This window comes from Opisthocomus hoazin, chromosome 18 (assembly GCF_030867145.1).
Source record: "Opisthocomus hoazin isolate bOpiHoa1 chromosome 18, bOpiHoa1.hap1, whole genome shotgun sequence".
Taxonomy (NCBI): domain Eukaryota; kingdom Metazoa; phylum Chordata; class Aves; order Opisthocomiformes; family Opisthocomidae; genus Opisthocomus; species Opisthocomus hoazin.
In genome coordinates, this window is record NC_134431.1 from 15,977,510 (window position 1) to 16,000,741 (window position 23,232).

At 54.2% G+C, this 23,232-nt stretch overlaps 1 protein-coding gene across 1 annotated transcript in view; it reads right to left on the reverse strand.

Moving 5' to 3' along the window:
- LAMA5 (laminin subunit alpha 5) overlaps positions 1-23,232 on the reverse strand; it is a 102,169-nt gene that overhangs the window by 55,399 nt on the left and 23,538 nt on the right. The window contains exon 3 of the mRNA XM_075438437.1: positions 3,375-3,492. Coding sequence (XP_075294552.1) covers positions 3,375-3,492 — 118 coding nt within the window. The remainder of the gene's footprint in view (positions 1-3,374; positions 3,493-23,232) is intronic.

A 23,232-nucleotide genomic window follows, 5' to 3' on the forward strand; every position in this document is an offset into this window, starting at 1 on the left:
AGAAAAGGATGAAGCCTCACACTCTGCGCTGTGGCTGCCATCCCCTCCATGGTGGCACTGCCCAGCAGAGCCAGACAGAACGGGCTAATCCCATACAACCTGCCAAGCTGGGGCAGACACGGCTCTGCAGGCCTGGATATCTTTCATGTCCTGTTCCCTTTCGAAACGCAGCGTAGGGAAGCCTTCACGTAGATAAACACCACCATAAATCTCTACCCAGTGCTCGCTTCGCCTTTGGTGGCCAAGGAAAGTATGGTGCCCCGCGCTTGTAATACATGGAGGGCTACAAAGATGATGAGGGGACTGGAGCATCTCTCCTATGAGGAGAGGCTGAGGGAGCTGGGCTTGTTTAGCCTGGAGAAGAGAAGGATGAGAGGGGACCTTATAAATGCCGGTAAATATCTGCAGGGTGGTGTCAGGAGGATGGGGCCAGACTCTTTTCAGTGGTGACCAGCGACAGGACAAGGGGCAATGGGCACAAACTGAAGCAGAGCAAGTTCCAGCTGAACATGAGGAAGAACTTCTTCACTCTGAGGGTGATGGAGCCCTGGCACAGGCTGCCCAGAGGGGCTGTGGAGTCTCCTTCTCTGGAGATATTCCAGCCCCGGCTGGACGCGGTCCTGTGCAGCCTGCTCTGGGTGACCCTGCTTGGGCAGGGGGTTGGGCTAGGTGACCCACAGAGGTCCCTTCCAACCTCGTACATTCTGTGATCGTCACGGTCCCTCCAGCCCCTCTCCCCGAGAGCCCATCAGCTGCACCCACAGATGCTTTCCACAACAGTCATTCCTTCCCTCCTCCCCCAAAGCCAAGCCCAAAAGCACTTCAGCAGCCGGCGCGGGGGACACGGGGCAGCCCGGGGAACTGAACACCTCCCACAATGAGCGGGGCTGGAGGGCCAGCCCTGAGCCAGCACGGACCCCGTCACCCACAGCAAGACTCGCTGGTGTCCCTGGAGAAGGCTTGCATTTCTGCCGGCTGCTTTTAACCCTCTTGCTGAACTGACCCGTGTTTTTATGAGACCACCTACAGAATTCCCCATGCCAAAAATAAACCTCCGCAAAGGACTTCTTGTGCTAGCCAATCTGGCAGGTTTTGGAGCAGCCACCTCTTTCTTTCCCTGGGAATTTTCCACTGGGCTGGGTGACTGCGCGGCGCTGCTCGCGGGGGGAGGTAACGGAGCCTGATGCTGCGGGAGGGGAGAGGGCTCCAGATGTTGCAGCACTGCCACTGCACCCAGGAACAAGCGGGGTAAGAGCTCCCCGCTCTGCCCCAGACCATGCAACAACGTGACCATAACGGGCCCCAAGAGAGGCTTCAGAGCTGGAAGGGAAATTCTCAGCAGATAAAAGAAAAAAAAGCGCACAGCAGGCAATTTGACAGCAGTAATTACCCCCTAGCACACAGCAGAGAGGAAAACATCTGCACTGGAGAGGAGCTACCAGGCTCAGGCAACACGGCGGGTAAAACGTCTGCCGCTCTTCCTCGCACAAAAGGCCAGCAAAGCTAAAGCATGGCCTGACAGGTAAGCCAGAAATATGAGCCTTTAGGGGAGCCCAGGGTGAGGCCTCTGAGGGCTCCGAGGTCTGTCCCTGCCAGGTTTGAAGCACTGGCTGTAGATCCAAAAGTGGCCAAACTCTTTTCAGTGGTGCCCAGTGACAGGACAAGGGGTAATGGGCACAAACGGAAGCAGAGGAAGCTCCAGCTGAACACGAGGAAGAACTTCTTCCCTCTGAGGGTGACGGAGCCCTGGCACAGGCTGCCCAGGGGGGTTGTGGAGTCTCCTTCTCTGGAGATATTCAAGACCCGCCTGGACACGGTGCTGTGCAGCCTGCTCTGGGTGACCCTGCTTCGGCAGGGGAGTTGGACTGGGTGACCCACAGAGGTCACTTCCAACTGCCATGCTGGGATTCTGTGATCTCAACTCACATCTTCTCCCAGTTACTGCTGCTGCTTCTGGGAGAGGCCGGTGGTCAACATGTTCCTCAGCATCCAGCTACCCCACGGACCCTTTGGGAGAAGAGATGCATAGAAGCAGCTGTTTCTGAAGGGGTCAGGTTTTAACCAGAGAATTGATAAGGAGGGATTTTAAATGCACAGCCTGGATCTCTGTGGCCACCCTGCCCAGCTGCCTCTCACCAATCCGACCCGGCACAGCGGCAGGACAGCAGCTCCCTGCCCAGCGCAGGCTGTATCTGACCCCAGTAAGGGGTGAGGGCAAGGGGACTGTTTTCTGCCGCCAGACATTTCTGTTGCAGCAGCCACTTGGAAGCGAGTCGCTGGTTTGCTTCTGGAGGAGCTGAAACACGCCAGTCTGGGTATGGTACAGGGCAGTGAGACAGAGGAGGGCAGGCAGGAGACGAAAGAACATCTCATGTTCCAGAACTAGACCAGCAATGTCCACCTACTGCCACCCGTGCAAACTTTGGCATCCACAGAGATTTGGGTGGGCACCAACAACAATACTGTTTTGTTTGTGGACGACAGGTTGACCATGAGCCAGCAGTGTGCCCTGGCTGCCGAGAAAGCGAATGTGATCCTGGGATGCATTAGGAGGAGTGTGGGCAGCAGGTCGAGGGAGGTTCTCGTTCCCCTCTACTCTGCCTAGTGAGGCCCCATCTGGAGTACTGTGTCCAGTTCTGGGCTCCCCACTTCGAGAAAGATGAGGAACTACTGGAGAGAGTCCAGCGGAGGGCTATGAGGATGATGAGGGGACTGGAGCATCTCTCCTATGAGGAGAGGATGAGGGAGCTGGGCTTGTTTAGCCTGAAGAAGAGAAGGCTGAGACGGGACCTAATAAATGCTTATAAATATCTGCAGGGTGGGTGTCAGGAGGATGGGGCCAAGCTCTTTTCAGTGGTGACCAGCAACAGGACAAGGAGCAACGGGCACAAACTGACACAGAGGAAGTTCCACCTGAACAAGAGGAAGGAATTCTTCCCTCTGAGGGTGACAGAGCCCTGGCACAGGCTGCCCAGGGAGGTTGTGGAGTCTCCTTCTCTGGAGATATTCAAGACCTGCCTGGACACGGTGCTGTGCAGCCTGCTCTGGGTGACCCTGCTTCGGCAGGGGGTTGGGCTGGGTGACCCACAGAGGTCCCTTCCAACCCCGAACATTCTGTGATTCTGTTTTAGCCTCAGAGAGCTAAAAAGTTCTCCTGCTCTGAGGAGCACCGCAGCTTCTCACAGCTGCTCTGATCTGAGCTTCAACTCTCACAGCCTTACTGGGCAGAAGAGACAGACGACGCGCACCGCATCGCAGCGATGACGCAGAACCACCCCAAAGCCAGCCCAGCACTTGCACAAAGAGGCCACCTCCGCTGCGGCCTCGCTGCCTGGCACGGAGCTGCAGCTCTCTCGTAGCACTGCCATACTTACAGGCAAAATACTGCCAGGGCTCGTAGGTAAGGCCGAAGTCGGTAGATCGCTCCAGCACCCACAGGTCAGGACGAGGGGAATTGGCAAATTTGATCAGGACGTATGCCACGTGGAAGAGCTGAAAGAAAGGAACACAGAGTTAGTCGGCTGCTCGAAGCATCAGGGGAACCAGGGAGAGCTTAGTGCGATCTGAGCCAAATAAACGAGCTGGCACGTTGCAGATCCCGCCGCTCACAAGCGGCCCGTGGAGCAAAATCACCCGTATCTAACAGGATCCCGATACAACACGGCTGCTGGAGAGAGCCAGATTAGAGACCTCAGCTCGCACCGGTCCGAATGCAAACACAACGCAGACTCTGTGGCTGCGGGCTGTACTGGGCAGCACCTTGGACTTCGCTTTAACCCCAGAAGGCAGCACTGCAAACCAGTGCCACTGCCCTACCAACGTCCTACCGAGGGAATCTCACCCTGGCTTGGCAAGGCAAAGCCTTGGCCCCCGCCACCGAGCTCTGCAAGGCGACCGTGAAAAGCTGCTAAGTTCTGGGAGACCTGGCTTTTGGGCTGTTCTTGGGGTACCCAAGTTGGGTCCCTTGACTGTGACACACATACCAGCCTGGGAGCATCCAACTGCACCTTGCATACAGCATCACAAAATCTTTTTTTTTTTTGTTTTGTTTTCTTAAAGACTCTCTGCATGGCAGCCCTGCTTCACCCACGCAACCTGCGTTTTTAAGTTGGTTGCAGAGAAGCCCCAGCACAGCTCCTCTTCCCCAGGTGCCACAGGGAGGGGAGAGCAGGAGACCCACTTGGTTCCAGCACAGCTCTAACGCTGGACTGCTCCCATTTGTCTGGACGCTGATGTGCGCACACATGTCCTTGCCAAGGATAAAATAAACGTACTCTTTTAAAGAGCTAAAATGTCAGTGCTAGAGAGAAACAAAAGCCCCAGCAGAATTCCCCTTCCCTGGCTGGCACAGGCTCGCTCCAAGAATCCCCACTCCATCACCCTGTCACAAAGTGATATTTAAAGGCAAATAAAGTTCTCTTATCAGAGAAAATTCCTAACGTCAAAAACAACCCAAAAGGGGAGTTCAGTGCTTGAAGAGCAGAGATTTATAGCTCAGGAGTCCCTCTTCACACAAAGCTGGTGCTGTGCAAGTGTACATCCCCTAAAGACTGACCGGTACCCAGAGGGACACCTCTGCAAGGGGAGGAAAAGGGCGGCTCCGTGCCCACCCCAGCCATAGCCAGCTGCAGGAGGGCCAGAACAGCAGCCTGCACCTCGGCCATGCCCCAGCCACACACGTCGTCGAGCCAGAGGATGAGTATTAATAATAACATACTTCCAAAATAACCCTGACAATCAATAGGAGACTTTTTAAGGGGAAAAAGAGACAAGGAAGAGGCGTTTAAATCTACTAAGTCACCCATAAAGTACAAGTCTTTCTGTGGTCACTCAGACAAGGGGGTCTGAGTGCTGATGTGTGGGTGTGGAGCAAGAGCACGGGTGCAGCCCTGCACCTTGGCACTGGCTGGGTCTCCCCTGTGGCAGGACACAGATAAAACCTTCCCCAGGCTCCTGCCAGACGCTCCTCTGGCTCCGGGACAGCCTCTCCCCTGGGAGCTGCTCTGGGTCCCACCGCAGGCTGGTGGCACCCAAACCTATGCCCGGGCGCAGGCTCGAGTGAGCAGCTCAGGGAGGGGTGAACCAGATTGAGCCGGGGAATCCGCGTGATCCCGAAGCACAGCAAGTCAGAGGCCGTTCTCCAGCTGGGGATGGGCAGGAGGGTGGGATTTGTCACCACTCTCAGGGTTTGCACTGGTCAGGGCTGGTGCCATCCAGAACGAAGAAATCAAAGCAGTCACCCAGCACAGTTCCCTGCGGCCAAAAGACTTGCAAGCCCAATCAAGGGGGAAGCAGACATCTTGTTCAAGCTGCTAAAAACTGAGGAAAAACAGACCTAAATGTTGCCTTCATTCCCCTCTGCAATCTACGTGTTGTCAAGGCTTACGAGACCAAGCTTTTTTCGAGGACCAGCATTTTCTCCCCGCTCACCCTCTCAGCAGAGCTGTTATTTGTTAGCGAAGCCCACGAGGCTTCGGCTCAGGCAGCTGCTTTCTCTGAAGGACCAGTTCTCACAGCTTAACATCTGCCTCTTGGCATGGGAACAGGGCTGAGTACCAGCCAGTGAAGTTGCACCTTCCCTCCACTGTAAATCCTCCTCCGGCTTTATTCTACAGTGATTAAATCCGTGCTCCTACTGGAGTGTGGCATCGCCTTTAGCTGGACAAAATTCACCGTGGCTCCAGCGTACCTACATGTGTCCTGGTCCCAGGCACCGGGAAAGCCTCGGCTCTGACTGCACAGCAAGTGTAAACACAAAATCATATCCCTGTGTTCTGCATTTACCTTTCTGCAAAGCCAGCTACCAGTTTATCGTCAGTAAAACCCACGGAGTTTCTGTGTGGGTCCTCCTCGCTATCCAGTTCCATGCTGGAAAGAAATGTTCCTAATTAAATGTCCTTGAGTTCAAACTCCTCGTCTGCTTCCAGCTCTCCAAAGTCCCCTGCCTCTGGAGAGCACGGGTCAGACTGGTGCGTGGTGAGAGCTGTTTTTTGCACAAACGCTGGAACTTGATGTAAAACCAAGCCTAGAGCTCAGAGCTCTACAAAGCGAAAACAGCAGCCAAAAAAAGAACCAGTGCTGCTGGTTGCAAGCCCTGGCGTAAGCGCTGCGGGCACAGGCTCACGACCCGTCCGAGCCCTCTCTAGCTGAAAGATGATGGTGGGGCTGGGCTCAGCACAAGGGAGATGCGGCTTTGTGCATGCACACACGTTGGGCACCGGGGAGAACTGTGACCCAGGCTTGCTGGCAGGGTTAAACATTTAAAGACCAGGGCTAGCAGGCTAACTTTTTATCTTTTATTGCTGCTTTTCATAGGAAAGAACAAGAACCTCTGGGTTCTTGCTGGATCAGCCGCAGTATCTCAGCTGAAGCGCAGTTCGGATATTCCTCTCCCGCTCTCAAAGCCAAACGTGATTCCTCTGCTCCATACCCAAGCCCATCGTTAGCACTGCCATGGGCTGTTAGATTGCTGCCCAATTTTATTCCAGTCATAACTGCAATTTCGGGATGCAAAAGAGCCAGCCAGTATTGCACACCCACCCCCCTCCAGTACATAAGGGTTAGGGCCATTCCTATGTGGAGCACAGAAAATACTCCGAGTCTGTGACCGCAGTGAACCCGATCCTGGAACAGAACCTGCATCCCGGTATTCGGAGAGATTTCTGTCCAGTCTGCCAAGTCCCCTGCCCCTCTGTCCAGCATCCTTATCTTGCAGAGTATCACAGCCTGCCGGAAAAAATAAAGGCAGATTGCCTGCTTCAAGTGCATATGCTGAGAAAACTCAGAAAGATACAAAGACGGAGCAGTAGCTCTAAAAATAGAGCTGGCAGAAAAGCCAGACTTTTCATTCCATGTTTAATTTCAGTACAGTTCTGCCCAACCAATATCGCAAGAGAAATGGTCGGGGTTTTTTCCAAAGCCTTTATTTAGCTCCTATTATCAGTCAGATGAATAAAAACCTCTGTGCTCCCAGCCTCTTGGGCAATTTTCTTTCCCTTCTCCGTGGAGGAAGGAGGTGAAGCACCAGATCCGATGCACACGCTTGCTCCCAGGTGAGCAGACCCCTCGCTCTCACCACCTCTGAAACCACGTCAGGTACAACTCAACCCCCGACCGTCACCCAGGAATTCGTGAAACGAGTTTGCAGCCAGGAAATTCTGACAGGAGTATTTTAATTAGCAACCAACTTTCTTTGAAAATAGTAACATCCCTACATCCAGCTGGTGCTGCTGTTCCTGGTTTTGAGGCGCGTTCCCTTAGTAACGATCACTTGTGGCTGCCCCAGTGCCTGGAAGGATGGAGCAAGTCCCAGAGGCAGGAGAGGAAGATGGAGATGAGGGCGGTTCCTCCATCTCCCCCTCGTTCCATCCCTTTGCACGTTTGGATGGTGGGCAGCTTTACGCAGCACCAAAATCCCATGAAAACGTAATTCTGATTATTGCCCAGCGTGAACAGTGCAAAGAGTAAAACCAGGACCCAGAGAGGCAAGAGAAACCCAGCTGCTTTTGGAACAGCACACTCTCTGCCCATCTGTCCATCCATCCTGCTACATAAGCAGCACACGATGGCAAACTCGTGTATTTTTCCTCTGTTCCCTCTCTCGAGGCTCTGATTTCAGATCTCCAGCTCCGGGAGGCACATCTAAAATCCAGACAGCAAACTGGCCCCAGCCCGTGTTTCTTTGGTGAGGGTTTTTGGGTGAAGTCTCACTCGTGTTCCTCCCAGGTGCCACAAAGCCACACAGCAGCATTGGATAAGCAAACTAAATCTTCCAATTGCTGTCATGTTGGCAACTAAGTTTTGACAAACAGCCCTTTTTTGGTCCTCTGACAAAAAGGTACGAGCAGGCTACGTTGGCCAGAGCTACGCGCAGCTCTACTCCCAGCCCCAGAGTGCGCAGGAGTATCTATATAGTAAGCCACTCCCTTATTTTCTGCAGGACAGATTTATTACCTTTAGCGTTGACTGATTACAACAGCACCGTGTGAAAACAAAGCAGTCCATCTCCTCCTACCGCTGCTACATATCCCCGCGGAGCGCGCGTGTGGAGAGCGTTACCGGCGCTGCCGTATTCCTGCTGGGGACTTCCTGGAAGGATCGGATGGACCGGGCGAGCAGCTGCGGCTCAGCGGCGCAGTGCACGGGCGATAAATCCCACTCGTCAGGGGCACACGAGGCCTCCTGGACAGGTACAGCGTGGCCGGGAGCGGTGGGCAGACCGAAGGGCTTCAGCTCACGCATGACAGGCACCTGCAGCACTGTGGCACATGCTGCACCCCAGCCTTGGTCACCGCAGCTCCAGACAGCCGCAAAACCTAAACCAAAGCAGGGAGAGCGGAAAAACCCCAGACAAACCATTTCATAGAATCATTAAGGTTGGAAAAGACCTCTAAGACCATCAAGTCCAACCATTCACCCAACACCACCATGCCTGCTAAACCATGTCCTGAAGTGCCGTATCTACATATTTTTTTACCACCTCCAGGGATGGGGACTCCACCTCTTTCCTAGGCAGCCTGGTCCAATGCCTGACCGCTCTTTCAGGAAAGAAATTCTTCCTAATATCCAGTCTAAACCTCCCCTGACACAACTTGAGGCCATTGCCTCTCATCCTATCGCTAGTTACTTGGGAGAAGAGACCAACACCCGCCTCACTACAACCTCCTCTCAGGTAGTTGTAGAGAGCGAGAAAGTTCCCCCCTCAGCCTCCTCTTCTCCAGACTAAAACCACCATGGGAAGTGGTTGGTTGGGGTTTATTCTATTTTTCCCCAGAGCTTTCCAGAGCAACCGATGCTCTTCCTTCCACCCAAGCTCATCTATCCCCCAGGCACTGCTTTGGTTCAAGCCACAATCCCACCTGGAAGATGTGGCAGAGGCCAGAGCCCGGATGGGGTTGTCGGTCCGCAGCCCCTGGGGAAAGCAGCTCCCTGGGAGCACAGGTCACCTCTGTCCCCAGCCCGGGCACCGGTGTTCGGGCGAGCGGCTGCCCATCTACCATGGACACAGCGAGTGCTCCTCAGGCCTGGAAACACTTGGCAGCGCCGGCATCGCATCTGCTCTTCCCAGCAGTGGCAGAAGCCAAAGCTAATAACAAACAAGCCTCTTCAAGCACCTTTTATCCCTGTTAACAAATATGTGAAAGGTGAAAAAGCCCTGGAAAGCCAGAGAGCTTCTGACTTGCTTTGAATGTCTCCAGGTCAGTGATCTTCCCCCCTTGCATCTTCTGCCTGTAATAATACATTCTCATTGAAGCAATGGGTTTACTCATTAACAGTCTGACTGTCCGCCCCGCTGAGCTTCCGCCGTGCTATGGCCGATCTGTTTCTTCCTAGCCCATACATCAGAATCTTTCATTAAAGTCTCTCACATTTAGCTGCTGGTAAGTACGCACCTACCTTTTATTTCCAACCACACAAGAACTATTACAACCGTTCTAGGCAGCAAAAAACGGTGTTTCCCCTCCAAACAGGCATGGCTTTTTACCCAGTCTTTTTTTTTTTTTAAATAAAATACTCAAGTCCCTGAGACAGAAAAAGCACAGAAGTCAGTGTTTGAAAGATGCGTGTGTACCGAAAGGCACACTTTGCCCCCATTTCCCTCTTTTGCTCACCGCACCTCCCGCCTCATTCTCCCACGTCTGTGCATCAAGTCCTCACCCCTACAAATGACATTTTCCCAAATTATTCATGCAGGGTTACAGGGTTCTGAATAAGAAGGTCCCCTACGGTTGTATCCCAAGATTTTGATAGCCAAGTTTTAGAAAAAACACACCCACCCCCTTTCACTGTCTGCAGAGTCCGTTGCAACTCATCACACCCATGCCCAGAAACCCTTCGGGGTGCCCCACACTTCTCTGAGAAGAAACCAGAGCTGCCTGCCCCCGGAGACAGCTCAGCTCTTATCTTCCTCCACAAAGTCTGGGACAAGGCAGAGTGTCCCGAGGCCGGGCAGCCCGCGGCTGCCCCGGGAGGTGACAGCCAGCCCCTGCCCGGGACACGCGGCAGAGAGCCAGAGCCCACAGACCCGCGCCCGAGGGGACAGGGCAGAGCTGCGGAGCCGTAGCTGTTCAAACCCCTCAGCAGGGCTGGGGTGAGGGGTGAGCGCTGATGCTCGGGGACCCAGCGCAGGGACCGAGTTTTGCACCGACCCGCTTTCACGTTCTTCTCTCAAGAGTTTTATTGAGAGAGATCAAAGCAAACACTCGCCTGGAAACCACGGATTCGGAACTACCAGCCAGCGTGAAGCCTGCTCAGTGTCACAACTAAACAGCAACCCAAGGTTTTACGATGTTATTTTCTAAGCGGCGCCTGTTCCCTTTCTAAGCAGCTTGGCTTAGGTGAACAGCTGATAGAGCATTTTCCACATAGGATTGTTTCTTTAGCCACCACTTCTGAGAAGGATTTGGCTCGCTCACTAACCTCACACACAGCACTGCTTTATCCTCACAGCATCCTCCCATGAGAGTTGCCCCTCCTCAGCCAGAGCCAAAAATCCTCAGGGGACCAAATCTGGAGCACTTGGCACCGGGCAGGACAGCGCGGTGCCATCGCTTGTGGCTCAGTGAGCTTGCACAGTGCCGAGCTGAAGATGAGGACAGCCAAGTTTTAGAAATGACCACCAACAGGGCAGCAGCAAGAGCCCGACGCACAGCAGGTTCAGCTGGCTGACGCTAAGGAGAGCGGCATGGAGGAGTCCGGGCAGGGCATGGGGTCTGGGGAGCATCCCGTTAATTCCGTGCCTGCCTGGAACTGCAAACAGCAAGTGCCGCCCAGCTACACATGCTGCGTCTGGACGATGCTGACAGAATCACAGCATGGTCGGGGTTGGAAGGGACCTCTGTGGGTCATCCAGTCCAACCCCCTGCCCAAGCAGGGTCATCCAGAGCAGGCTGCACAGGACCTTGTCCAGGTGGGTCTTGAATATCTCCAGAGAAGGAGACTCCACAACCTCCCTGGGCAGCCTGGGCCAGGGCCCCATCACCCTCAGAGGGAAGAAGTTCTTCCTCTTGTTCAGACGGAACTTCCTCTGCTTCAGTTTGTGCCCATTGCCCCTTGTCCTGTTGCTGGTCACCACTGGAAAGAGTCTGGCCCCGTCCTCCTGACACCCACCCTGCAGATATTTAGAGGCATTTATAAGGTCCCCTCTCAGCCTTCTCTTCTTCAGGCTGAACAAGCCCAGCTCCCTCAGCCTCTCCTCATAGGAGAGATGCTCCAGTCCCCTCCTCATCCTCGTAGCCCTCCGCTGGACTCTCTCCAGTAGCTCCTCATCTTTCTTGAACTGGGGAGCTCAGAACTGGACGCTGTACTCCAGATGGAGCCTCACTAGGGCAGTGTAGAGGGGAAGGAGAACCTCCCTCGACCAACCCGCACATGCTTGAACACCAGCTTGTGCTTAAACCCCAGCAAGCAGGGTCCCTGCTGAACGCAGAATCAGCCCTTTCCGTGTGTGCCCCAGAGCCACCCAAGCATCACTTACTGGAGTCAGGCATGCCCGAGGTGGGCGCCACAGCAGAGCAGAAAGCTGTCAGGACAGACAGGGGTGGCTGCAATTCCTCGGGATGAGGCTCCAGTCACTTACAGATAAGGACTTCGCCCACACTAGGCTTTCACTGTGCATTAGGAGATGCCCTGCACTGGGCTGAGACGGCCTTTGCATTTTCTAGGTTGCTGGGAGAAGCGTAAAGTAACCCCTTAGTGACAAGACTTCAGTATTTGTCTTTTAGCCTAAACCTGAACCAGCCCACTCTCAGGGAAGGGCTCAGCGGACTCTCCTGGAACCACAACGTGGACAGCCTTGGGCACAGACACGGAGAAGAGCGGGTGCCCCAACCACGAGGGCTGCAACCCTCCCCAGTCACTCCAGTCCCCTTGCAAACACCAGTGGAAGCCCAGCACATCGGCGGCTGTAAAGCTACCCTTAAAACCTCCCGATGGCTCAGAGATAAGACACAGTAACTATGCTCAGGATTTCAGATTCGCAGACTATTTACCTTGAGGTGCCAATTGTCTTTGACTGTTAAATGCTTCTAGGAAGCTTCTGGGAATGCTTTTTGGGAGTCGGGTGTTCCAGGAAAAGATCTGCATTGTAAGTAGTTGCTGGCAGGATTAGCTGCTGTTCATACCAGGACGTTCCTCCCAGTAAAATATGGTCTCACTTGAACAGAGAGGTAAGGAAAAAAGCAGCACAAAGAAGAAAAATGGAAAATGAACATCAGCCTTTGTGCTGACGGCCAAGGCACGTTGCGCTAACGGGCAGGCATCGATGGCCCCCGCTGCGAAGTAACGCGTGCTTGTGCCGTGCTCTCTGACGTGCCGAGCGAAGAAGCCAAACTGCCTGGCCAGCGGCTTCACGTAGACAGGTGAGCAACGAGCAGATGTCCCTGCAAGACTTGCTGTTGCAGGGGAATTTCACTGGAAGTCACTCTAGTCCAGACAGCTAAATAAATCCAGCCACCGACATAACCATGGCTTTGGGCAGAAAAAAATACCCCCTTGTTCTTGGGGATGGTCTTCAACGGCCCTTAGTCCATTGCCTTAATTCTCCTCCCTTGAACTAACAGAAGTTTGCGACTAACTTTAGCAAAATGAAAACTATAGCAGCAAAGTCTCTAGTAGCCCCAAAACATACAGAAAAATGCGCTTTTCTATAAATAGAAAAATCAGGGAGTTCTTGCCTGCTAATACTAACTGGTGTGCTCGCATCCTAAACCTGAAATTGCTGAGCAAAAGCATGACTTGAGGGATGTAATCCGACAGCAGTTATCTGAGACAGCAAGGAGCAGCCGTCTCCTCAGGGAGCTGCCAGTTCACACACAGGGAGAGTAATTTTTCCAGTAACTAATGGGGAAGAACCAATTCAGTTTGTCCCCACGAGGAAGGGCTCAGTGCCTCACAGGTAACTCCAGCACGGCACCGCTCGGCAAAGAAAGCTTTTTAAGTCCATTTCACGCTGCATCCATCTGGGTCATTCTCCAGTGCTCCTGTCCATGTGGACAACCTCCCTCCAGAGCAGCTCACCCCAACGCTGCCTTTGCGCTGGGAACAATCTCACACCAGTATTTCAAGAACATCAACCGGTTGCTTTGTGAACGAAGACTTGAACAACAGCCAACACACACGTATGGAGGAGAGGATGGCACAATATGCCACCGGTACCTCTCCCCACATGGCTAAAAACCCCATCTATTCATTACTCCTTGCAGTGCAAAGGGCAGAAGGTCCAACTTTAGAGAAAAACCTGTCTTGTCTTCCCCAGCGACTGACCATCTCTGCCCAGCACGTACTAGCGCGGCAGGGAGGAGAGCCCAGCCCAGGCCCTGCTTACGTTGGCCATGGGTTGGCACCACCCCAGCAGCTGTAGATACAGTCTGTAAGGCCTCCCTGGGCATCCGCTCCCGGGACAGAGGGAATGGGCTTGACGTCAAGAGCTGTAACACCTCTAGTAACGACAGCCCTGCCTGGTACCTCCTGTTTATCAACATGCAGTCTAACAGGGTAGGAAACTATGACCTTGAGCACAAGGAGAAGAAAGAATCACATTAAGAGACCATGTCAATCCCTCTACCAAGCCAAGGACAACATCGCCATGAGAGGATTTCACCAAGAGTTTGCCAGTCAGAGCTCAGCGCTGCTCCCGATCTTCCTCACTTCTTCTGAGTATAATTTAACAGCTCTCAGTTAATTTGGTTAACTGTTCACCCAGCTGTGTGCGTGCCGAGATGTGGAGAATGAAGCGCCCGCGGTCACGGATTGTTTGCTTTTAAAACATACAGAAGGAATCTGCGACTTTGGCAGCAATGGTGACAAAAGTCATTAAAACACGGCACATTCCCGACCCAGATGTGTGGGCACAGCTGTGAGAGGGCGCAGGTCTGCGGTCCAGCGCAGCCGAGCTCGGAGCCTCCGACACGCTCCGCGCTCTGCCCACGCCGTGCTCGCCGGGAGCGGGCTGGGCAGAGCGGACGGGCTCTTCTGCACGGCCCCTCCATCCCCGCTCCCGCGAGCCACCAGCAGCTCGGGCAGGCACTACACAGCTTACAAGATGCAAAAGGTTTGCGTCCTTACAGTCGTCCTTACAGCCTTAAAGTCAAGGCGAAGCCTCGATGGGTTTGGGAGCGGAGCTGCCTCCCCTGAGCCGCAGCTCCCACACAGCCAAGCAGGAATTTCAGTGTGCGCTGGGCCAAAATTCCTCAACTTCCTCCAAACAGCAAACAGCTCCTCGCTGAGAAATCTGCTCTGACCTTTCATACTGCTTCGTTTCTTCTGCTCCACAATTAAAATGCGGCAGCAGCACAGCACGGCCATCAATTTTTCCACAATTTCTGTATGGAAACAGCGTGGGCCACTGAAGATCAGCTTGGGAGCGCTGAAGTAAATCACTGCGTTGCATAGAATGTGGCACCTACATTGTACTGCTGATGTCTAAGCTCAGCTACCACCTTTTGTGGTTAACTTACACCCCAGTAAAGATGGGGTGCCTGCCAGTGCAGAACCCCTGATGACATTTCAAGGCAAGCAAAGAAATTGGCCCCGTCAGAACGTGGAGTCTGCCTGGCTCTCAGCTGGGTCTGAACCGAGCAGGGAGGCAGACAGCCCACGCTCACTCTCAAGCTCCCACGAGATGTAACACTCGGCAATCTTCAAAACCATCCTTCAAGAAAGGATTTTGGTTTGAAAGTGTCTTAAAGCCCCTGGAGCCAGCGCGACCCTGCAACCCGTCCCGTAGCTCATCGTACCTCCCCGTCATCACCCTGCCCTCAACACCTCCCAGCCTCGGGCAGCTGGAGCAAGAAACCCGCCATGCAGGCAGGCAGGAGACCCCTCTCCATTGGGTTAGCAAATCCCTAAGCATACAACGCCGACTTCCCAGCAAGCTGGGGCGGGAGGGTGGAAATTCAAGACAAAAATGCAGAGTGATGAATTTCTCCTCGCTGTAGAAGTGTCAGGCATCACAAGATGGACTCGTGGAACAAGAGTGCAGGGGGAGAAGAGCTGAGGAGGGTACAAGAGAGACCTGGTGATTTAGGCCAGGTATAACAGCAAAACCATTTAAACGGACTGAGATTAACAAAGTAAAAATTCAGTGAAGTAACACACGTGACGTCACACAGCTCTGAACATAAGGAACTTGTATCTAACAGCTGGCCCAAATAAAACTACAAGCTGTTTCAGGTACACCACAGGCCAAGCCAGCTGTGCAGAGCGGTTGGCAAGAGAAATCAGCATCCTGACTGGCAAGAAGTTTAGATTTCCTTGAACCTCCCAGTCCACCAGTTCACCCACATTCTCTCAAGCGCATTATCTCTGTTTGCAGGGCTTACTCCATCCTTTTATTGTCATCTTATCTCCAGCCTCTTCCTGCCCCAGCTTAAAAAAAGAACACTTAACATCACAGGACAATATGAATGAGCTTAAAGTATATATATATATATATATATATACACACACACACACACCCCCCCACCCCAGTCCTAACTCTTTGGCTGCCGGGCTACGCAGCACACTTGCACAGGCAGGATGGGTTTTGCACGCAGGGATGAGGAGAAGCAATCTCCCCTAGCTGATGAGGGCCAGATAACTACAAAATTCACCCACCGCCTTCAGGGCAGCTTGGTAGAGCACGGGTCAGACCAGACAGACCTTATCTGCAGCCCACCATTAGCCTCCAGCTAGGCAGCATCCACTGGGTTCATCGGAGGAGGAGAAAAGGCAAACACCTCTCAGCTGCATTTGTGCTAGGACCACAAAACACGGTCTGCTCGTGGGTATGATGGACTATTTAAGTAGCCTACCTGCAACCCACGTTGCAAGCCTTATAGGACAACAGCTGTGTAGCAGTCAACTCCTGCAGCTGTACTTGTGAGAGTGCACTGAAAAGTGTTGCCGAGGAGCTGGAGAAAGCAACCGTCTCCATCTGGCTGAGGAGACCACGTTCCAGAGAAGACCTTTCTATGGACAACCTGCATTCGCGACTACTGGGAGAAATCTCCGTGCCTGTCAGGCCAGCGAGACGGATCCCATGCAGCGGGCAGCTCTCTCCCTTGATGGCACAGGAGGATGCACGCACCCACGGGGGCACAGACCCACGGCAGCAGTCGGCATCGACAAGATGCCTCAAAGGACACCTGAGCTGCCCCACTCACCGACAGGCAGGACAACAAGCCCTGCAGCTCCCCTCCTCGGCCAATTTTTAAAAAAAATTTAAAAAACCACACAGCTAAAAGCCCCAAACTCCCCGCTCCCGGCACACCCCCCGCCCCCAGACCAGGGCTCAGGAGTCACAGCCACAACCAGAGCCCAGCCGGCCACTACGGGATTTTTGCGCAAGCCCGTATGGGCCCAGGAAGAGCGCGGTTATGACACCGGAGGCTCCATTCGAGACAAACGTAATCTCCTCAGATAAGGCTTGTCTCTGGTGAAAGGAAACGAGCTGCTTTGTTTCAAACCAGAGCTCCGCTGCAAGTGCTTTTTTCTGCATACGCTCACATCTCCTCCGCGGAGCTGCTCGGCCCGGGGGTCAGCGCCGGCGCAACGGCAGAGCCCATGGATAAATCACCGCAGCGGGCTCCCTGCCAGCACCGCGGGCCACGGGCTTCTGTGAAACAGCCCTCCTTGGGACTGGCTTAATTGGACCCTTTAGACTCGCTTCACATTTCCAAAAGCAGCCACTGCCACTATTTGCTCACTGCAGAAGCAAGCCCAGGAATCCCTATCCATCAAAGCCTGATGCTAACGAAGACCAGTGACCAATTAGCAATCCCCCAGCTGCCTCATCGGGGGTTTCTGAAACCCAGATGTGCTGCAGGGTGTTCACCTACTCTCGCTATGCTGCGAGTCTCTTGCAAAGCAGCTTCGAGTTGTCCGGGCTATTCAAGTTCTGGGCTATTTTTAGGGCTCCAAATTATGCAGGGATATCCGGGAAGACTTCACAGATCTAGTCCGATTCCCACAGAGTTCAAGACCAAATTGCTCACAAACTCATTTTATCCTCAAGGGCTTTTTCTTAATGTTTGGCTTATGCCCTCCTGCTTCTATTGGTATTTTAATTCTTTCCAAAAAAATTCGTACTGTTTTAAAGGGAAAAATATGCTGCAGTCTTTGTGGGCGAAACAGATATTTTGAAGTATTTCCCACATTGGGAATGAAGGTCTAGAACATCTGAATAGTCCATTCACACCCTGCCTTTCCCTTTCACTTCAGGCTGTTACCACAGAAAACAGGGGGAAAATAAAAAGGATGGAGACACCTGTAAAGGTATGGAGGCAGGAGAGAGCACGACGGGTGATTTCAGCTTCAAGTCAGCCTTTGCAGAGCTGGTGGTCACAACACAGACCCTTGGCACCTGGCCCCACTCCACTCGCAGCATTCCTGCCCATTCCGGCGTGGGGATCTGTGCCTCCTCACATCCCCAGAAGCTGCACGGACTGCACGAGAGCCATGCATCCCAGCTGTGGAACAGGGACCGCATCCGAGACCCGGGAGAAACCTCGGCTCTGCGGCTCAGCCACCTCCCACCTGCGGGGCTGCTCCTGCCTTCCCCGTCGGAGAAACACCCCAGTCCTGCCTGCCAGCTCTGCTCCTTGTCTCTCACTCACCTCTTCTCCCAGCTGGCTCATGCTCCTCTGAATTTCAATTAGCCCATAGCAAAATTTGCAATATTTTTTTTGTCCTCTCACACCACAAATTATCATCTCCAGCATCAGCCGCTGCTGTTCTGCTCCAAGGGCTTATTCGTGGATTACACCACCACTTTCATGAGCTGATGCAGATCACGGGTTCCTGTTAGCCATCGATGACAGCCCTCTCTCCACCTCCCTGCCTTTCCGAGAAGATCCCCTCAGCTCCAGATGCTGCCATGGCAGTCCCCAGCACCGTCACCTCCGTGGGAGCCCCAGCTGGGTACAGCGACGACAGACAACAATGCTTGTAGATACCCAAATTTAACTCCTCTAACTCTGTGCACCTTTTTGACGAAAGAGGGAAACTATGTGCCAAACTTGGACGACTTAATTACCTACGATTAGCTGGAATAAGCACAAGGTGGTGTCCTGCAACTCTCCTATTTGTGGAAGTGCCCTGGCCAAGATCACCAGAAGTACGCAAGCCAGAGGAACGTCCTTGCTGTGAGCAAAGCCAACACTGGCAGAGAACGGAACACTCCACAAAGCTGGAATTCACCCCTCCTCCTCTTAATCCAAAATAGCCCCATTGCTGGCTCATCGGGCTCACTCCAGAACTCAACTGCTCTGGGGTCAGGCGAGGAGAAGGGAGTCGTAGGCTGGAGACGTGCTCTGAAGGCAGCAGCACCAGAAGGTTAACACAAAGGGGCTGCTAAGGATTGCTAATCATTTCTGCTTTGGAGGGTATTTTTGGTTTGATTTTGGTTTTTAATTAATGCAAACTGCCTGAAGGGAGAACCAGGCACTCGGTTATTGAATCCATACCCAAACGAAGTGACTGCGCAGGGCCTGGGGACGGCTGCTGCAGGGAGAAGAGACCACAGCAGCTCCAGGGCCCGCTCATCGCGCCGGCGTTCGCTCCCCACCGCAGCCGCTTGGAAAACAAACGCTACTTGTCTGCAGCATATTATCTTTTGAAATATTTACTGCCACCCCAATCGGAAGAAAGAAACATTTCTCTCTTGGACATAATGAAGAACACATTTCCAGTACTTAACAGCTGGAAGCTGGAAAGGTGGCCAAAGAAAATCCCTAACTATTTTTTTTTTCTTCCTTCTTTAAAGTAAGCATCTGGAAAACTCATTTGCTGGGGAAGAGGAACCCTCCCAAACCAATCTGGGGAAAGAGTCAATTAAACTCTGCCACAACTCACAAGCAGGAGCTGCCGATAAGATCGTATCAGGAGTGTGATACCAACAACGCGTGTTCCGTCTGCCCCGGCAGCTCGACTCGGCAGGATGAAAAGAGGCTGCTTTTATGTAGTGCAAGGCAGGCAGAGATTTTCAGTGTGGTTTCAATCAGCCACTGAAATATCAGGGAATTCTTTAATCTCCACCCCACATCTCTTCAGCTGACACACTCTGGGCGATGCTAACGCGTTCCGGCGCCCGGGATGCCAGGCGAGCCCCCTGCACCCCCTCGCCTTCCAGCCACCCCTGGGAGCAGCTCCTCCAGCCCACGTCACCACGAATGTAGCAGAGGGAATGACCACTGGCACAACACATGCTTGCAAGCAAAACACTGCTTTTCCCAGGCCAGACCCTCACACCAACCCTTCCAAACGACCAGAGAACCCCCATTCCTTTCCTTCCGCTGCTACCCCATCACTCCGCGTGCCTTGCGTGCGCCCCAAGGCCTGGAGCCAGGCATTGATTAAAGGTCACGGAGTAGCGAGAGGGAGCAGGGCTACACGTTATTTGCTAACACAGACCCGCGCCCTTCGTCATCTCCGTATCGCAACAACCTAAAGCTGGAGCCAGGATGTCCGAGGCTTGCTCTGCTCAAGGCACAAGGAGCAGGGAGGCTATGGCAGGTCCTGGGGATGGGTGGTCTCTGCCCCGAGACCTCCCCGGACAGCCCCGCTGTCAGACACCCCGACCGCTGCTCCCAGGAGCGCGAGCAGCTGGCGAGAACAGCAACGCTCCGCTGCCGACGGGCTGCCTGGGAAAAAATGCTTCTCCTCTAAAATTTCATGACAGGTTCGAATTCTTTCGGAGGGAGGACTAATGTGGGGTTGTTTTTAACTGTGTGCTGTGTTGTAACTAATAACAGGAAACTAATGGCTCACTGCGTGGTGGGACAGGAGGCTGTCCCTCCAGGGCAGGCTGCTGACTGTCCCCACCACGGCTGTACCCTGCGAAAGCACCAGATACCCCTCAAAGCACCAGCAGCAGATACTGGGGGAGATGGAAGGCACAATCCAGAGCCAAAGCCTTCCCGTGCACCCCATCCAACATAGAATCCCAGCATGGCAGGGGTTGGAAGGGACCTCTGTGGGTCACCCAGTCCAACCCCCTGCCCAAGCAGGGGCACCCAGAGCAGGCTGCACAGCACCGCGTCCAGGCGGGGCTGGAATATCTCCAGAGAAGGAGACTTCACAGCCCCTCTGGGCAGCCTAGGCCAGGGCTCCGTCACCCTCAGAGGGAAGAAGTTCTTCCTTGGGTTCAGCTGGAACTTCCTCTGCTTCAGTTTGTGCCCATTGCCCCTTGTCCTGTCGCTGGGCACCACTGGAAAGAGTCTGGCCCCATCCTCCTGACACCCACCCTGCAGATATTTATAAGCATTTAGAAGGTCCCCTCTCAGCCTTCTCTTCTCCAGGCTGAACAAGCCCAGCTCCCTCAGCCTCTCCTCGTAGGAGAGATGCTCCAGTCCCCTCCTCATCCTCGTAGCCCTCCGCTGGACTCTCTCCAGTAGCTCCTCATCTTTCCTGAAGTGGGGAGCCCAGGATTGGACACAGCACTGCAGATGGGGCCTCAGCAGGGCAGAGCAGAGGGGGAGGAGAACCTCCCTCAACCTACTGACCACACTCCTCCTAATTGCACCCCAGGATCCGTCTCCCATAGCTGTGGGGCAGCTGAAGCCTAAAGCCTTTGTCTGGGTCTGTTTCTCTACCCCAGACACCAAAGGCACAGCCAAAATGAAGCGTGCCACCTCCCCTGTCCTGGGGACAGGCAAAAAGTCTCCCCTTCCCTCAGTGGGTCCCTGGCTGCCGCTTACCAGCCACTGCCAGAAAAGCTGCTCCTGGCAAACGCCAGGCACCGCTTTGTGAGACACAGAATTAGCTCTCGCTGTTCTCCAGCGTTCCGCTATCCGTCTCGGCAGACAATCCGGCTTTGCCAGAACAAACAGGACATCAAATAAACAGCGCACTAAGACGCAGCACGCTGCGGACACATGCGGTCACGCTGGTCTCGAGCCCCAGCGGCTCAGACATCTGAATCCACTTTGCTCTGCTCGCCACAGAGCCCTGCACCTCTCTGGCCTGCCCCAGGGCTGCCTTGGAGGTACTTTGCTGCAGAAAGCGGGTCTTGCCGCTGACAGACAAGCTCAGCTCAAATACAACAGCTTCACTTAGCTGCGGACCGATGCTTTCAACACACCTCCAGCTATCCTGGTCAGAAAGGTACCGGCACACAAAGAAGAGGCCAACTGCAAACAACACCACTGCTGTACGTGCGTCTGCTCAGACAGCACCGAGCTATAAGCAGCGCTAATCCACCTGCTCGCAGCTCTAACGGCGAATTTCTGGTCGATGAGGCAGCACGGTCCCGGCAGCCAGCGAGCGGAGGAAGCGGCGCAGCCCAGAGCTCCCCCAGCCCAGCGGCGTGCTCCAGGCCGTGCCGCTGACCTAGTTCGAAATCCAGGGGGTTTCTATTCATGGGGAGCCGTGCTGCGGCAAGGCACCTGTCAGCCCCTCTCCCTTTCGGCAACCCGACCCGGGGCAGCCACGCCATGACCGTGCTCGCATCCTGTCCCAGTGCTACGGACACCGGGCTGGAACGCTGAACTGTGCCGGGTCCCGCTGCTGGCGTGAGATGGAGATGCTGGGACGTGGGGAAAATAAACCCCAAAGCCTTTCCAACACCGGCACCAAAGACGGCGACCCAGTCTGCGTGGCAGACATATTTCCTCCTCCCCGGTGCTGTAGGTACATGGTAACAGATCGGCCCCAATGCTGCAGAAACCCAAGTCCCTATCCCCACTCATGCCCAGAAAATAGCATCACTGGGGGGATTTACTGCCCCTCAGCGCAAGAAAATGGACAGTTCTCCAGCCCCTCTACTCTGCCCTGGTGAGGCCTCATCTGAAGTACTCTGTTCAGCGGAGGGCTACGAGGATGATGAGGGGAATGGAGCATCTCTCCTAGGAGGAAAGGCTGAGGAAGCTGGGCTTGTTCAGCCTGGAGAAGAGAAGGATGAGAGGGGACCTGATAAATACTTATAAATATCTCAATGGTGGGTGTCAGGAGGATGGGGCCAGACTCTTTTCAGTGGTGCCCAGTGACAGGACAAGGGGCAATGGGCACAAACTGAAGCAGACGAAGTTCCAGCTGAACACGAGGAAGAACTTCTTCCCTCTGAGGGTGACGGAGCCCTGGCACAGGCCGCCCAGGGAGGTTGTGGAGTCTCCTTCTCTGGAGATATTCAAGACCCACCTGGACACAGTCCTGTGCAGCCTGCTCTGGTTGACCCTGCTTTGGCAGGGGGTTGGACTGGATGACCCACAGAGGTCCCTGCCAACCCCTGCCATGCTGGGATTCGGTGATTCTGTAATTGAAGTACTAGTTATGGATGCAGCGTAAGCACAGGATGACAAACTCCACATGCCCTGAACAAGGGCGTGCGTCCTTGCTGGCAAGCCATGGGACCCCCGGCCCCACAGGCAGCCTGGCTCCGTCCGTCTCCGGGATTTGCTCCGTCGTTGGGCAGGGACGGGGAGAGCACAGCACACAGCCCCGCACCGCTACCCATCGCCACCCGCATCCCCACTGCTCCCCCGAGCCACGGAGCAGGAGCGAAGAACACGGGGCTCTTACTCTGGAAGCAGCAGTAACATCGCTATAGCCCATCATCTTACTACGACATTAATGAGAAGCTTTTAACGACCTGATGTGAATATCCCACAACACCTTTAGAGCAGCTGCCGAGAGCAGCCATTTAACTTCTATCCTTTGCTGAACACTCACAGCTCTTTCTAGAGGCAGCGACCTTGTGCTATTTAGCATTGAATACAGCACCGCGCGGTAACAGCGATATAAACACCGTGGGGGCAATAAGAAGGGGCTGTTTGGAAAAAAGCACTGATCCTCAGCAGGACGCACGCTGACCCGAGCGGGTCTGGCTCGGGAGCTGTTAGATAACCGTACTTCACAGGGCAGGGGAGGCCGCTGCACTGAATGGCTCCGCTCCCAAGGGGAGATTTATAACTATTTCCCAGGATAAACATTTGTAAATTGTGTCTTTCAACTTGTCTGAGCCCAGATTCTTGATCTGCTGTTTCCAAAGACAGTCATCGTCTTCAGAAGAGGGCAGGCAAAGCCATTCATGCAAACAGGGCAGCTACGAGCAATCCACACTGCTTGGCACCCGTCTCCAGCGCTGCCACGGCGGGTGTTGGTGCGAGGTGGCCGTGCCTACCAGGCGCAGCCAGAGCCTCCTCCGCGATGCCTCCCAGCACCCTTCCCAGGCGCAGGGTACATGGCCCTGACGGCCTCCAGAAATCGGATCCGCCCGGGGAAACGTGATCGCCTCCATCCCTCTGCTGCTGAGGGACA